Source organism: Papaver somniferum, chromosome 3 (assembly GCF_003573695.1).
Source record: "Papaver somniferum cultivar HN1 chromosome 3, ASM357369v1, whole genome shotgun sequence".
Classification (NCBI taxonomy): domain Eukaryota; kingdom Viridiplantae; phylum Streptophyta; class Magnoliopsida; order Ranunculales; family Papaveraceae; genus Papaver; species Papaver somniferum.
In genome coordinates this window covers 86,779,773-86,796,572 of record NC_039360.1, presented here as the reverse complement: position 1 = coordinate 86,796,572, position 16,800 = coordinate 86,779,773, and the positions used below count along the sequence as shown (strand labels likewise).

The window sequence follows — 16,800 nt, the reverse complement described above, 5'->3', positions numbered from 1 at the left end:
TCGTTTGGGGCTGTATAGGTAAGTCCTGACTTGGCCGATCACTTGGTGTGGTAGAGTGACGGATGGTAATCACCACAACACCTCATTGACTAGTTAACTCCTGACCAGGGTTGTATAACCGAGCAGGTGAAGTTGAACGGACGATATGATCTTTGAGACACTCATCTGCGACCGTTAGTGGAATTAGGATTTATGAAGAGGTGCACAAGCATCACTCTTCAGCTTGGTCGAATCCAAGCTTGGGACACGATTTTGGCAAGGCCGATTGGGAATGCGTGTAGATGGCATGCCGGTGTACATGTCCATACCTCATTGTCTTGTGAAAGTTTAATCTAGATCGCTCAATTTTTCCGTCAAAGAGGAGTGGCTAGGATTGATTTGTGACAGAGATTTTGTGCCGCAAGGGCCGCGCGTCATGCGAACATTGGGCGCGCGTTTCGAGGCGACCAAGCCTAGTCGGTCTTGGACGATTAGTCTGGTGTGCAGACGACGGGCTGGTGTACACACCTGTATTTCATTGTCCCATAGAAACGTGATCTAAGCCACTCAATTTGTCCGGCAAAGTTGAGTGGTCGAGATTAGTTTACAATTGGGAGGTGTGACCATGCCTAGTTTGGGCGTGCGAATCGAGGAAATCAGGCATGATATGCCTTGGCCGATCGGGTGTGGAGATAGATGGGCCCACGGTGATCATGTTGATGCGCACCGGGCCTGCCTAGTCTATTCCTGGACCCTTCGTTCGTGTAAGAGAAAATGGACGCTTGTGATGTTCAAACCCTAATTAGGGTTTCACCGGCCGTGCGTCATGCCTTGTTTGGGCGCACGAACTAGAACGATCAACTATAGTTGGTCCTGACCGATCGGTCATGTGTGTAGGCATGCGGTGATTGTGTTGACATGCTCTGGGCCCTTTGAATCTACATCTACACCCTCCATTTATGCCTGCGAAGATGGATGGTTGGGACTTCTTTGCGACACATGTAATGTGTCGCAGACCCTAAATTAGGGTTTCACGTCCGCGCTGCTTTGGCTGGACGATTTTGCAAGACATGCTACCCTTTTGAGGAGGCCGACCATGCGGCGCCCGCATTGGGTCGGTGGAGAATACTCCAATACTTGCCTGGGGGTTATGGATCCGATCTAAGCCATCCAATCATGCTGGTGAAGTTGGATGGTCGTGATCGTTTCTGAGACTGATACGGACAGTCCAGATGCTCGATCGGGCTAGTATAACACTCGGAGAGTTGATCCTGTACGGGTATTTCGTACATGCCTCCTTATTTAATGCTTGGAGATTCGTGTTGCTCTGCTGAGAGCGATCACTCAGTCGTCATGCCGCACCAATAATGAGAATGGAGTAGTACAGTAAATACAAGGCTGGTCATGCATTAATTGGTAATGCTATAAGTTTTATAATGAAGAAGTATTCTCCACTTTATCAGTGGCTTTATCCTTTGCAGGATGTTAGCGCATAGTTTTGGCTTTTACAATTTTAGCCTTAACCGAAAATCCACCATCAACATTAAGTCCCCTGCCTAGCGCATAATGGTTACACTATTGTGGGGTATGCATGAGATGGTGACAATTTTGTATACTGAAACAATTAAGCTAAAGTAAAGTAAATACGTATTTACCGCATAGATCGTCAGGTGATGTCCTGGAAGTCTTGATTAGGGTCATGAAGGAGGAAGGACTTGGTCAGACGAGTCTCTTTTGGTTTCCTCCATGTACATCTGGACAGAGATTGGCCCACTTCTTGAACTGGGTGTATTCTCCTCTGTTGCACGACAGCTTTTCCCAGATATATCTGATAAGCCTCGTTTGTCAGTATCCCGAATCAGTAGCCTTTATAGGTGGCCAGTAAAGACTTCTTTTCTCCTGGGATTATGTTGACTTGCGAGATATAAATTCCAAGGATTATTCTCATCCATAGTCGTATATCCAGGTATTTTTCCGCACTTATCTGATCTTATGATTGATTGATGATGATATACACATTTTTTATGTGCTCATAACTTCTTATTCTTTGCAGCTTATCATGGAAGCGGTGGGCGATGACGGTTCTGTAACTTTTCCAGGAAAAAGTTTCGAAGTCGACAAGCTCGGAGCTGATGCGACGAAGAAGTAATGGCTAAAATAGATCTCCCACTTCACGAAGTTGGTCGTGTTATACAGGGGATGTCCATTCTGCACCTGCGTATTTTCAGGGAACGTATTTGTGCCCGTTCAGCTGCAATCGACATGGAGGAGCAATGGAGGCGTGATGAAGCGTTGCAAGCACCAGTGAACGCAAGGGAAGAGAGGTTTGCAGCATGGTTAAAGAGGCGGAGGGTTGAATATAAACGACCTCTTGGTGAAGATAAATGTGATTATCCAATCCACGACGGTGTGATAATCCTTGATTCTGACACAGATGAACCTGAGCGTCTGAAAGCAGTCAACATAATCCCTAACGTTGTTGTGGCGTTTGAGGGAGACATGGAAGTTGTTCCTGCTAACGATGTTGGGGTGGAGAGTGTTGATGTAGAAACATCTGAAGCGGAAGCTGAGGTAGATCCGAATGAAGAAGCAGTAACGGCTCACGATGGTGATGGCGTTGAAACAGGACCTAGTAGTGGTGCTGACGCGGTCGACCTTGTTGACGGCTAGGCTTTTGATTTTCTTTCTCTTTAAATACATTCTCGTAATTCATAAATATCTTCCTTGTACTCAGTGGCGGCTGAGTCCAGGATCTTTTGTTTGCTTGCTTGAATAAAGGTTTTTATGTTATAATCCTTTGTTAAGATTACATCTGAACCTTTTCAGGCGCAATGGTGTGCCTTCATATGTATTTGATTCTTTATGATAAAAGAAATAATGTCATAATGGAATACCACGGACCTGCATGTGCTCCTGACGTGAGATCTCCCTGGTCTTGCTGGGTGAATGGCTCAAAGCATCTTCCTTTTCTGCACATATTCTATTTCCTTGACTTCTTACGAAATGTTTGCTTAGGGTTTCCTTCTCTGTTTTGCTCTAATGGGTTTAGGCTGATTCAGGACTTTGTGTCTTTCTTTAGGGGTAAAGAAGTTCTTAGATGGAAATAATACTTCAATTAATTAGAAATTGAAAATTGAGACCCTAATTATGAATGCAAGTATTGCAATCATTTTCTGGAGGAATTACAAATATGACATGAGAAGGTAATTGTAAAAAGACACGCTGGAGAAAATAGCACAGCGTTTTAAAGTGTGGAGGACGCTGGAAAGTGGTAGCACAACGTCTTAAGTACGGTTGGGTTTGAGCCATCGCGAGTGAATCGTTACTCCTTCCAGTTTGTCAGCGTTGATGAGCCTGCAGTAGCCTCCTAGGATAACGTCTGCTACCAGGTATGGTTCATCTTCTCTTTCAGTGGGTGAGTCAGGTGGATTGGTTACTTTCACCGTCATTCTCCCAACCTTGAATGTAGTCATCTTCGTCACCATATCTCCAATTCCAAATGGGTTTGGGCGTGTAGATGCCTGGATCTTGGCTTTATCATCTTTGACCGAGACAGCCTCTAAGCTTTTGATAAAACGTTTGAAGGGGCCGGCCTCCCATTCACATCTCTTAGCCTTGGTTGGTTTGTTAGTTGGGACCAGTCCCCAGTGCTTGTTAGAGTGAGGAGTGATTGGTTGCAAAAAGGGTTGTATGATGAGACTTACTTGGGCTCGGAACCTTTTAATGTACGTCGACGGGCTCTCTCCAGGAAGTTGTATCACGTTGGCAAGTTGTAGGTGGTGCGGCAACAGACAGTCCCCAGGTCCAGACGGCTTGTTGGATATCCTTTCGGGTACCGAAGCCGGTAAAGGACGAACTTCCAGTGTTTCCTTGTTGTCGTGTATCCAAGTGCGTCCTAGGATCATGTCGTAATTAGGATGCTCCTTGACTATATAGAACTTTGCTTGCGTTAGGGCGTCACTCAATTTAACTTCAAGATCGATGTATCCATATGCGTCTCCAAGTTCTCCTTCTGGAGTCTTAATCACAGTTGGATTGCGAGTAGCCTCCTGCTTTGAAATCTTTGCTGCTTTCAAGGTCTGGAGAGTGATGATGTTGAATTCAGAGGCCGTATCGATCAATGTGCTATCGAACTCGACATCCCTCAAACGAGCAATGGTTAAGATTCCCCAGTTTCCCTTGCTTGCATCTTCCAGTAAGGACTGAGGTTTCGAGACCGCTTCCTTTTCCAGATACAAGCGCCTGCCTGAGACAACGCGGTTGAGGGCTGAAAATATGTCCTGACGATGTGCTTTGGAGAAGTACAAGATCTCGCACAAATGTTCCATCATAGATTGTACAGTCTTGCGAACAGAATCCCCGGAAATCATGCAGTTCCTGACAGGGAGAGGATCTCTATGAACACCTTCGTTTCCAAGCTGGAGTTATCCTGCCTCTATCTTTTCTTTGAAGATTTGCTTCAGTCTGTTGCAGTATTTAGTCGGATAATGGACAAACCTATGGTAGCGGCAGTACTTGGGATCCGTCATATCTTTCTCGGTTGACGGGCGTCTGATAGGAGGCAGCTTGATAGCGTCGACTTGAATCCATGCCTCCAAGAGTTCTATCACTTCACTCATGGGGAATAGGAAGCCTGTATCTTCGGTGTCTTGTGCAGGAGTCTTGCCTACTCCCTTTTGAGATGAGGTCGTCTATGCCGGAGTCGCACGCTTGGGTTGTCGTTCTGTTGCTGAAGCTTTCCTTTTTCCTCCTTCTCATACCAAGCTCACAGAAGGACCAGTCTTGTATTGTTTGTTGGTGAGGTGCCTGCTTCGTCGACTCTCACGTAGGTCTTCGTTTCGAACAACCCTGGTTCTCTCTAGTAACGCTGGGGCAGTTGTGGATAAACGCTTGGCAGCTTCATGGAGTTCGGAGAACGTCTGAAAGCCCAGATTCTCCAGTAGGGCGCGGTATATGGGTATCATCCCGTTGATGCACAGCTCCACCAACTGTCGTTCAGTGATGTTCGGATCATGACAATCTAGTGCTTGAGTTCTGAACCTTTTAACGAAATCGTTCGGATGTTCGTTGTTCCGCTGAGAGATTCTCCCCAGGTCTGAAAAGGTGATCTGCTCGGACACAAAGAAGTACTTTTTATAGAAAGCACTGACCATCCCATCCCAGTTGGATATGATGTTAGGCGCGATGTTGTTGTACCAGGTGTACGCCCTTCCCGTAAGTGACTTCGAGAATTCTTTCAGGCGGAGAACACAATTGTATTCATGTTCTCCTAATGATTCCAAAAATCGAGAGATGTGTTCATGAGCGTCACCAGTACCATCATAGAGAGAGAACTGAGGAGAGGTGTATCCTCTTGGGAGAGGAATTCGTTGTACATCTTGAGGGTACGTCGGCTGATGTTGGTGCACCTCCATCATGCTTCCTTTACCTCGGTTTTGGAGAAGTCGTTCAAGGTCTTCACGTGTGATGAAGTTGGATGACCGGTCCATCTCCCTTGGGCGTTCAGGAACAATATGAGCTTCTTCATTCATGTGGGTTTGAGTGGAAACGCCTGTTCTGGGCGTATTGAAGGCATCTCTTGTTGGCTCCAGGGGTTGCCGTGAGTCTTGTGGCAATCGTTCAGTTAAGGTTTTGAGGAAAGTGAGTACCTGTTTCTGAGTTGCAGCCATATCCGTTTGAGTCTTAGCAAGTGCTTCTTGTCTCTCCATCAAGTCTGCGATGGTAATTGGAGATGGTCCTCCTCCGGCTCCCCGTCCTGATGAAGGAATGGAAGTTGTTGTTCTGGTGATCACCGGAGGTGTTACACTTGAAGAGATGCCAGGGTTCGTGGCTGATCTGGCTCTGGTGATAGGAGGTGTTACACTTACTGGAACATCTCCTGCTCCGCTGGTTTTTGTGGTAGAAGAGACGGTTCCAAGAGATGTATTGACCACAGTAGCTCCACTGACGTGTACATCAATACCGAGAGCGTTATCTACACTAGTTCCATCAGAATTGATTGTTGATCCTGACCTAAGTTCCACCATCTTTGAAACAGATTGATGATTGGATTGAATGGAATTTAAGATCTACCCCTTCGAAATTGATGAAATTGAATCAGATTTTGAAGAAATTGACTTTATAACCGAGAGATTAACCTCCCACTGTGGTCGCCAATTGTTTACGGGTGAAAACTATTCCTGCCGAATTTGGTAATTTGGGGTGTGTGGATGAGGAATGAATCTAAACCCTAAACAAATGCACTGCACGGGAGTGCTTTGTGATTTCGAGAAATCAATCTGTACAATTCTGGCCTAAACCAATAAATGGTCGTTCCAGACTTGCTTCGGTCACAAAGTGAATGAGATGGGGTTGATATTAGGGAGGGAAGCGAAGAAGGTGTTGAGATTGTGAAGGTGTTGGCTATGTATGACTTGTATCAAAAAGCTGAACTGGCTTGCCAAATGTAAGCTATCAGTTCCGATGTTTGAATACGGTTGTATCAACACTTGCTTCTGTTGTCTTGTCTTTTCTGAAAATAGGGAGGAGAACCTATTTATACAAGTCATTGAGCCTAACCCACGTCTCTCATGGGAAGTGGAGAAAGTGGAGTGATGGAGTAGTGGAGTTGAGTGTGTTAGTGTTACACGATCAGTCTTGCCCACTTCTCCTATCATCACTAACCGTCCATGACTTCCTGACACGTTCTTGTGATGGCGCGTTGTGCGCTGCACGCTGTAAACCGCCAGAACAATACCCCAGTATGTATCCCCCAGTTTGTGACATGATTGATGTCTCGAGTATGTGGATCGTGAGACCCACAGAAAGTAGCATGTAATGCTAGATTAAATAACTAAGTTATTTAGGTAGTCGATATTTATGAAATATCATGTGAATCCTATGCATGTAATGCATCGAATGTATTTAGCATGAGTGAAGCATCGCTGTTATAAGGCTTAATGGAGTAAGTCACGATTAAGCGTCTTAGAATAGATGCATGTCTAGCCATTTTCAAGTGATCGTTTGGGGATGTACAGGTAAGTCCTGACTTGGCCGATCACTTGGTGTGGTAGAGTGACGGATGGTAATCACCACAACACCTCATTGACCAGTTAACTCCTGACCAGGGTTGTATAACCGAGCAGGTGAAGTTGAACGGACGAGATGATCTTTGAGACTTTCATCTGCGACCGTTGGTGGAATTAGGGTTTATGAAGAGGTGCGCAAGCATCACTCTTCAGCTTGGTCGAATCCAAGCTTGGGACACGATTTTGGCAAGGCCGATTGGGCATGCGCGTAGATGGCATGCCGGTGTACATGTCCATACCTCATTGTCTCGTGAAAGTGTAATATAGATCGCTCAATTAGTCCGGCAAAGAGGAGCGGCTAGAATTGATTTGTGAGAGAGATTTTGTGCCGCAAAGGCCGCGCGTCATGCCAACTTTGGGCGCTCGTTTCGAGGCGACCAAGCCTAGTCGGTTTTGGCCGATTAGTCTGGTATGCAGACGAGAGGATAGTGTACACGTCTGTATTTCATTGTCCCATAGAAACGTGATCTAAGCCACTCAATTTGTCCGGCAAAGTTGAGTGGTCGAGATTAGTTTACAATTGGGAGGTGTGACCACGCCTAGTTTGGGCGTGCGAATTGACGCAACCAGGCATGATATGCCTTGGCCGATCGGGTGTAGAGATAGATGGGCCCACGATGATCATGTTTATGCGCACCGGACCTTCCTAGTCTATTCATGGACCCTTCGTTCGTGCAGGAGAAAATGGACGCTCGTGATGTTCAAACCCTAATTAAGGTTTCACCGGTCGTGCGTCATGCCTTGTTTGGGCGCACGAACTCGAACGATCAACTATAGTTGGTCCTGACCGACCGGTCATGTGTGCAGGTGGGCCCACGATGATTGTGTTGACATGCTATGGGCCCTTTGAATCTACATCTACACCCTCCATCTATGCCTGTGAAGATGGATGGTTGAGACTGCTTTGCGACACATGTAATGTGCCGGAAACCCTAAATTAGGGTTTCACGTCCGCGCTGCTTTGGCTGGACGATTTGGCAAGCCATGCTACCCTTTTGGGGAGGCCGACCATGCGGGGCCCGCATTGGGTCAGTGGTGAATACTCCAATACCTGCCTGGGGGTTATGGATCCGATCTAAGCCATCCAATCATGCTGGTGAAGTTGGATGGTCGTGATCGTTTCTGAGACTGATACAGACAGTCCGGATGATCGATCCGGCTAGTATAACACTCCGAGAGTTGTAGACTGTACGGGTATTTCGTACATGCCTCCTTATTTAATGCTTGGAGATTCGTGTTGCTCTGCTGAGAGCGATCACTCAGTCGTCATGCCGCACCAATAATGAGAATGATGTAGTACGGGAAATACAAGGCTGGTCATGCATTAATTGGTAATGCTATAAGTTTTATAGTGAAGAAGTATTCTCCACTTTATCAGTGGCTTTATCCTTTGCAGGATGTTAGCGCATAGTTTTGGCTTTTACAATTTTAGCCTTAAACGAAAATCCACCATCAACATGAAGATTTAAGAAGATTTGAAGACGAAGAAGATTTCTGATTTGGGTTCATAATCTTTGGTGTGTACAAAACTTGATCGACTGGGATCCAACTATAATCGGTTTATCTTTTATAGATTTGATTGATTAGTTGCGTAGATCGGCATCATTATATAGTATCTTGTTAGATCATATTTTTGATTGCATAATCTAAACTCTGCTACTTTGGTAGTTGTTGGATAGATAGATCTAAACCCGACAAAGGAGTTTATTGGATTAAACAGAAGAGCCTTTGTCTAACTCATATCATTGAGATTCAATAGAGTTGTTACCGAACAGATTTGTTGTTCCTTACTGTTTGGAATATGAACCAAAGAAATTGTTCCAGTGCGTGCACTTATTGAATGTCGGAAGTGCAGGGATACTGAAGAAACTAGGTGAACTATAGGTTTAGTTGCTTGGTCTCAACTATACGAAGTTGGTTTGATTTTGTATAGCGGCTTAATTATGAGAGTATTCAATTATGGACTAGGTCCATGGGTTTTTCTGCATTTGTGGTTTCCTCGTTAACAAAATCTTGATGTATCATTTACTTTTGTTTTCCGCAATTATATTGTTGTTATTATAATTTAAAGTAGATTACACAAATGTTAACTCCGTATTACTTGATAGTGATCCTATAGAGTTTGGTTAAGTCCGAACCTTTTATCAAGTAATCACACTTTGATTGTTGTATTGTCTCGATCTCGTATCCATATATAGACGATCACACAAAGTGTGAATACCAATTCATTGCATTGTCTCGACTCAGTCCATAAACAATCACTTTCGGTAAGAGGACTTATAGGTGGAAAAGTTTAAGATTGTGGTATATTTGGGTACCCTCGTCTTTTCAGTCCTCTCTCTTAATCTATTATGAACCAAAATCTCAACCCTTCTTAACACTGTTTACAATTCCTTTTATAGACAAAATTCTTTAATGGATGACAACGATCACTTGGCTCGCTGGTGTTGCTCGGAGGGACTTTCGAAGGTAGCTTTCTTGCATACGGTTTCATTTACGCTGGCAATTATCTTCGCTAGTCAACTTGCCATCTTTCTTTGTTGACGTTGTCACTATCATTTTGCGTCTCACAACCTCTCGCCATCTGTCCAATCAGGCTGTAAGCTGAGAGATCGAACGTTCTGATTCTTCAGCAAATGCCCAACTACCTAATTCAAACTTAGTTGTAGATCTCAATTAGTACTTTCGACGTGTTTTAATCTCGTGCCTTGGATAGATATCTCGAAAGCTGAAAAAATACTGCTAGAGAATATATTCAATGTTCATTACGAACTTGGTTCTCCCGTATTTGTGCCTGGCGATGCTTACATATGGCGATGTGATTTTCTGTCCATGACAATCCGGATGATATTCTCGGATTAGACCCAAGGATTCGTAGCCAAATTTTAATGTCCTGTCAGAGCTATTCTCTGCTCTTCTTCATGTGATCAGATTGGTGCAACGTGACTCGTGGGTCTTATATTTTTATCTTTAAATTTTCTAGTCAAATGGGGATACGTAATCGGAAAAAATGAATTAGGCCCTCATCACATGCCAATTAATTTGCTGACTTGATTTTTTTAAGCAATTTGTTGTATTGATGGGTACCTGTCATCATATGCTTCGCATATCTTATTAGTCTCCTGTGGAAAATGTATAGTTTTGTCTCAACATTTGTATATTCTGAGTACTGTTCGAGAAGACCTTTCGTGACAGCTAAAAGGGGCTCTTACTTTATTTTCCCTCTTGCTTCTTACATGAAATAATAACAACATTTTTTGTTGTAAAAATTATTTTTTAAACATTTTCTTGTAATACTTGGTAGTAACCAAATAAGAGTTCGAAACCGAAACATAAAACTCTTTCTAATCTTTGTCTGCTGGGCAAGATTACTGGAGGGAGATTTAAAGAGGGAAATGTCTTCTTTAAGTAAACCATAATAACGTGAGATGATTTCCTTCAAAATGCTAGCGGACAACTGATCCGCCATGTTTTTGGTATCACTTTTTAAGCTGACTGAGCAGCTTGAACCAAAACTGCTCGCGTTTCGGTATAGGAGACCGCAAAAATTTTCATTGTTCTATTAATAAAAAAATACCAAAGTATTTTAATGGTCCGCGTTAGCCCCCCATTGGCAACCTTTTTCTTTTTTTTTTTGAAGCAGTTTCTTTTCTTTTTCTGGATCGGCGTCCATTGACATTACAGTTGCATAATTGATATGCCCAGTTGTCTTACACAGCCTATATATCTCTCTATAAATGAGTTAATGAGTTGTAATTTGGAAGTTCCGTTTTATATAACCAATATTTCTGGAGAAGGGAGGGATGGGGACTGCAGTAACTGCCGATGAGATGAATCCGTCAGGCTCAATGGGGAAGTTGGTAACCGTGTTGAGCATCGATGGTGGAGGTGTCAAAGGTATAATCCCTGGAGTTATCCTTGCTTTCATTGAGGCCGAATTGCAGGTAATGTATATATATCATGATTGACTTTAGTTATTACTGTTCATTGCTGCAAAAAAAATGCAATCTCCAATCTCCAGAGCAGATAAAAGTATGGAGGAGAATTGGAGATCCTCGCTAATTCATTAATTGGTTGGTCCAGCCGATCAAAGTAGTGTGTAAAACTAACTAAAATGCATGGATTGATGGGTTATGTCATTTTTTTCCGCATGTAAATGTTAACAACATAGAAACTAGATGGAGAGGAGGTGAGATTGGCCGACTACTTCGATGTTGTTGCAGGAACGAGCACTGGTGGCTTGATAACCGCCATGATAACTGCTCCTGACAGCAACAACCGTCCTCTCTATGCTGCCAAAGACATTGTGCCATTTTACCTTGAGCATTCTCCGGGTGTATTCCCTGATAAAAACAGGTAATTAATTCCTCTCCGTCGTGGATAACCCAGAACAATAAAGAAATAAATAAGAGAATAGGCACATAACAACTCGTATTATATATTTATTTCTTTTTGAGCAATTTGTATCTTTGACGTATATGCCAGCTTATAGTGTGGAAACAATATCCTAGGTTACGATCATTGCCTCACACCACTGTTCATAATTCTAACACATCGATGATAAATTTACAACTAAGAAATGCTGAATTCTTGTGATGAAGCTATTCAACTAAATATAATGCATTTGTCTTTTTTTTTTTTTTTTATGCAAAACTATTGGAATATATGGCAAGTCAGTACAAGTAAAAAGAAGACAAAGTCAATAATAAGATTTGAAGACCAAGTTAGAAATAAGCTTAATCTAGGATAGTCAAGATAATTTGTTACCATATTCTAGCCTTTCTAGGGTTTACTTATTCCAATAAATAGGGACATAATGTGAGTGTAATATCTTCTCAGTCAATATATTTTACTCTCCGTGATTTGTCGGTGGATGTAGATGTTAGGACCAAATCACTTTAATTTTTTGTCTCTTTTATTTATCTCTAATCCTTACTCTTATCATAAATCTAATATGGCACAGAGCTGAAAAATATTTTCTTTCCTTAAGACCAAAATTACTTCCGCATTTTGTTTTCATTTTGATGATGTTTTTTATTTGTTTTAGAATCATCATCCAAGTTCATATTTTTTTTTCCTTCACTAATCAATGCTTCCGCGTAACACAGTTGATGGTAGGATATTCTATCTCGACTTTCAAATCCACATGTTGTGGTTGTTCATTTCGTATCAAGGTTTTCTCTATCCGAACCTAAAGAAACTTCATGTTCTCGGTTCAAATTCTTTTTGTTTCTTTTCACTTTGTGCAACATTAATCGTCCATATCTATTTCCGAAGTTATTTTTATTTGTTATCAAAATAACTTTCAATTCTGCTTTTGATGTCTTTGATAACAATCTATAGTCAAATTTTTCACACAATATTTCTTTTTGGATTTTTTTTTATCTATGATATCCATCTTTAAAATGGTATTTTGAATGGTCGTACTCCCATTACACATGGTGTTTTCTGCTTCATTAGTTCGAAGCCATATCTTAGCAATACCAGATGGAGGACTACAAGGTATATATCTGCTTGGTCGTTATTTCAGATCCTATTCCAAAATGTGTTTGTGAAGACGACAGTCTTTGATATCAAGATTAATAAAATCATTTTAGATTTCATTTTGATTTTGTTAATCAAAATTTGAATCCTTAATTAGGGTTCAACTTTATATTCAAGGATTTCATATCTCTCTGATTCGGGAGATCCTGCTTAATTATCTCATTGTCAACAATATTTCCCAAAATATTATAACCAGAAATACTTTCCATATTTTCTAAAAGTTGAATATTTCCATATCAATTATATTTCTGGTTTTCTCATCGGTCACAGCCAATCACTATGAGTTTCCAATGTGTTGTTTTCTTTTTGTGAAACTCATTTTCTTAAGATCATTGTAATATTTGCATGTATCATATGGAGATAACTACTGAACTATCTTTATACATTGTTATCAAAGACCAGCAACATATATCTCAATTTAAATAAATATATATGTTGATTTGCCATGTTATTTTTGTAAAATGAGTTTTCAATATATATGAGTTTTCAATGTGCATGAGTTCAATATATATGAGTTCTTTACTGAATTATCTTTTGAATCAATATATGAGTTCTTTTTTGTAAAATGAGTTATCAATATATATGAGTTTTTAATATTTTATGTTGATAACTACTGTACTATCTTTTGAAATGATCTTTACTGATTATTCATTGTTTATTTATTTGATATGATCTTAAGAAATGATCTTTTTGTTTCTTGTTGTTTTCTAAATTTAATGCAAATATTATCCCTGTCCAATTTTTGTTTCTTGAAGCATCAACTTTTTTGTATCTCTAAATTGTTCATATTACTTCTTCTTTTACTCGGTCGAGTAAATTGAATGTGTCTGACTAATGGGTTTAGCAGGAAGCCATGGTACCATCTTCTGGTGTTACTTCTATGTTTTAATCTTATGTGAAAGCAAAACTATGTTGTAAAATATTAGAATGCCCATCCATAAAAATTAACAAAATTTGGTTTCATATTTACGCATATGCAGTGGGAAAATGCTTGGCTCGGTTGTAAACCTTTTCAGTACAGTGACAGGACCAAAATATAGTGGAAACTACTTTCGTTCTCTGGTGAGACAACTTCTTGGAGATACCAAAATCAGTCAAACCTTATCATCTATTGTTATACCCACCTTCGACATAAGGCTTCTTCAGCCTATTATCTTTTCAACCAGCGAGGTACGTGTGTGTCATATCGAGATAACTACTGAACAATCTTTGTACATTTATATTTACGAACAAGAAACAAAAAGATCATTGAAGAAACTTTGTTTTTCTTCATCCGACGCACAGGCAAAGAGGGATGTTTCGAAAGATGCTTTGCTATCAGATGTGTGCATTAGTACATGTGCTGCTCCAACGTATTTTCCGTCTCATTACTTCAAAACAGAAGACTCTGAAGGAAAAGTACTCAAGAGATTCAATCTCATAGATGGGGGAGTTGCGGCCAATAACCCTGTTAGTAAAATAATTAGCTATATATATATACTAGCTCAAATTACATTTCAATAAGTAATTTCCTAAATTTTGTTTTTAATTTCTTCTACTCTTTTCAGTACTAATTAGAATGCATGTGTTGTTCTGGGTTGAATATTAACAGACGCTACTAGCAATGACTTCCATTACAAATGATTTACTAGATAACAATGAAGACTTAGCACCCATTAGTGCCACGGACTACAGGAAATACATGATCATATCTATAGGAACAGGAAATGCAAAGAATGAAAGAAAGTACAAGTCTTCAGTTGTCTCCAAATGGGGTGTTTTGGGGTGGTTGTATGATGGGGGAAATGTTCCTCTTATTGATGCTTTCTGTCAAGCAAGTGCAGATATGGTTGACATCCATGCTTCCACTCTCTTCAGGGCACTCCACTGCCAGGAAAACTATTTACGAATCGAGGTACTTATAGTTCATAACTTTCGTCGATCAGAGTTGAGGTTTATAATCCTCATATTGAAACAATTCTATGCTGATTTATTATGTCTTTTTTCCGTATATATTCTTAGACATATGACTTAGTCGGAAATACAGCATCAGTGGATATTTCAACGAAGAAGAATATGCAAAAATTGATTCAGATAGGCCAAGATCTATTGAAGAAGACTATGTGTAGGGTAAACTTAGAAAATGGAATTTCTGAGGAGATTGAAGGAGCATGCACCAACGAAGAAGCCTTAATTCGTTTTGTTAAGGTTCTCTCTAATGAACGTCGGGCTAGGCTAGCCAAATCTGCATTATAACATTCATTTTGTAGTATAAGAGAAAATGTATTTTGCTGCACCTTGTAACTTGTAGTTGTAAAGGATTTAATGAACCATGCATATCAGTACTAAAACGCTGGAGTTGTAAGCGGTTAGTTTGCTGTAAACTACTCTATCTGTTGCACGGAAATTTATATTTTCACTTTTTCATTTTATCATATTCATTTTCTAAATTAAATAAAAAAACAGTTACGCTTCATTCAAGTTTTTATGTAGAATCAGAATCACTAGTTAGAGGCCCCAGTTGAATATTGTCTTATTTTTTAGGATGATTTTGTTTTTATCAAAGTTAGAAGCCCATTCGGTTTCCTAACAAGATTTCAATAAAGTAACTAATACAACATTATTTCAAATATTTATTATTATATCGTTTTTGTTATAATATTTTTTTTTTCACTTTGATTTGGTTTTTTTCCGAAAATAAACTTTTATTAACAGAAACTAAAGATTACAAAAGGAAAAAAGACGGTTGATAGCACAAGGGGATGATTTAACCATATTTTAATTAGAGATGTTTTTCTTGCTAACTTAGCTAAAATTTCAGTCGTCGCATTCAAACTACATTTAACATGTTTACATAAGGTTTGAGAGACAATTTCCAAGGATCATTTACAGTATTTACATAAGATGACAATTTCCAACTGATAGAAGAGTCATTGCAATTAATATCTTCAACTAAGGAAAGGTTATCTCACACTAACAAAAAAAAAATCCATATGGTACTCCTTAGTTAAAAAGCGGGGGTCTAACAACCACACCCAATATTTCGTTTAGGCAATTTGTATGGACTAACTCTAAAATGATTCCAAGAGAATCAATTAGACAGTCAAACTCAATCAAGGAAAATATATCCAAGAGTTATATCTCAATTTCTCAAATCAATCTGCAATCGAACAGATAGAAATCTGTGAGCCAGATTTATATGAGAAATAACTTGGATGGTACCAAAGACCAATATCCAAGCATCATTCAATTTCAATCAACAACCAAAGGTTGGATTCACCAATTGATTGAACTACGCACAATATGTAATATTTCAATTATATAGAAAACATAATGCGGAAAATAAATAACACAGACACCAGAAATTTTGTTAACGAGGAAACCGCAAATGCAGAAAAACCCCAGGACCTAGTCCATATTTGAACACCACACTGTATTAAGCCGATGCAGACTCGATCTAGCCTACTACAAGTTAACTTCGGACCGGAATGTAGTTGAGCCCTAACCGATCTCACACTGATTAAAGTACAGTCGCGTTCCTTACGCCTCTGAATCCCAATAGGACTATTCGCACTTGATTCCCTTAGCTGATCTCACCCACAACTAAGAGTTGTTACGACTCAAAGTCGAAGACTTGATAAACAAATATGTCTCATACAGAAAAGTCTATTGAATAGATAAATCTGTCTTCCACAGAAATACCTACGAGTTTTTGTTCCGTATTTTAATAAATCAAGGTGAACTGAAACCAATTGATACACCTGACTTATATTCCCCAAGAACATACTAGTAATATCAATCACCTCACAATGATCTTAACTGTATGGTAGCGGAACAAGATATTATGGAATCACAAACGATGAGACGAAGATGTTTGTGACTACTTTTTTTCTTACCTATCGGAGATTAAATCTTGAGCAAATCTTAGAAAAGATAGTACTCAATAAGATAGAACAAAATAAGATCAGAACACGTAATTACAGAGAAAATAGCTGGGTCTGGCTTCAGAATTTCAATGAAGTCTTTAAGTCGTTAACCTAAAATGTTTTTAGAAAAACCTAGGTTAAAGGAGAATCGATAGTCGCAACTAGTATCACATAGGAGGTGTGGGGATTAGTTTTCCCAGTTGCTAGAGTTGTCCCTTATATAGTCTTCAAATCAGGGTTTGCAATCAATGCTACCTTGGTAACAAAGCATTCAATATTCACCGTTAGATGAAAACCTGATTAGA

The 16,800-nt window shown here is 40.1% G+C and overlaps 1 protein-coding gene across 1 annotated transcript; it reads left to right on the top strand.

The window, feature by feature from the left end:
• The first annotated feature begins 10,760 nt into the window (after positions 1–10,760).
• Positions 10,761–15,045, top strand: LOC113361440 (patatin-like protein 5). The gene is made up of 6 exons (XM_026604687.1): positions 10,761–10,990; positions 11,218–11,402; positions 13,571–13,760; positions 13,875–14,039; positions 14,182–14,484; positions 14,592–15,045. The coding sequence occupies exons 1-6, from the start codon at positions 10,850–10,852 to the stop codon at positions 14,823–14,825; spliced, it is 1,218 nt and encodes a 405-aa protein (XP_026460472.1). The 5' UTR covers positions 10,761–10,849; the 3' UTR covers positions 14,826–15,045.
• The last annotated feature ends 1,755 nt before the right edge of the window (positions 15,046–16,800 follow it).

Bases quoted from the DNA above. Each gene is read 5' to 3' on its own strand.
- LOC113361440 (XM_026604687.1), top strand. From the start codon at position 10,850: ATGGGGACTGCAGTAACTGCCGATGAGATGAATCCGTCAGGCTCAATG. The intron at 10,991-11,217 runs GTAATGTATATA...TTAACAACATAG, and splicing joins TCATTGAGGCCGAATTGCAG to AAACTAGATGGAGAGGAGGT. The intron at 14,485-14,591 runs GTACTTATAGTT...ATATATTCTTAG, and splicing joins AAAACTATTTACGAATCGAG to ACATATGACTTAGTCGGAAA.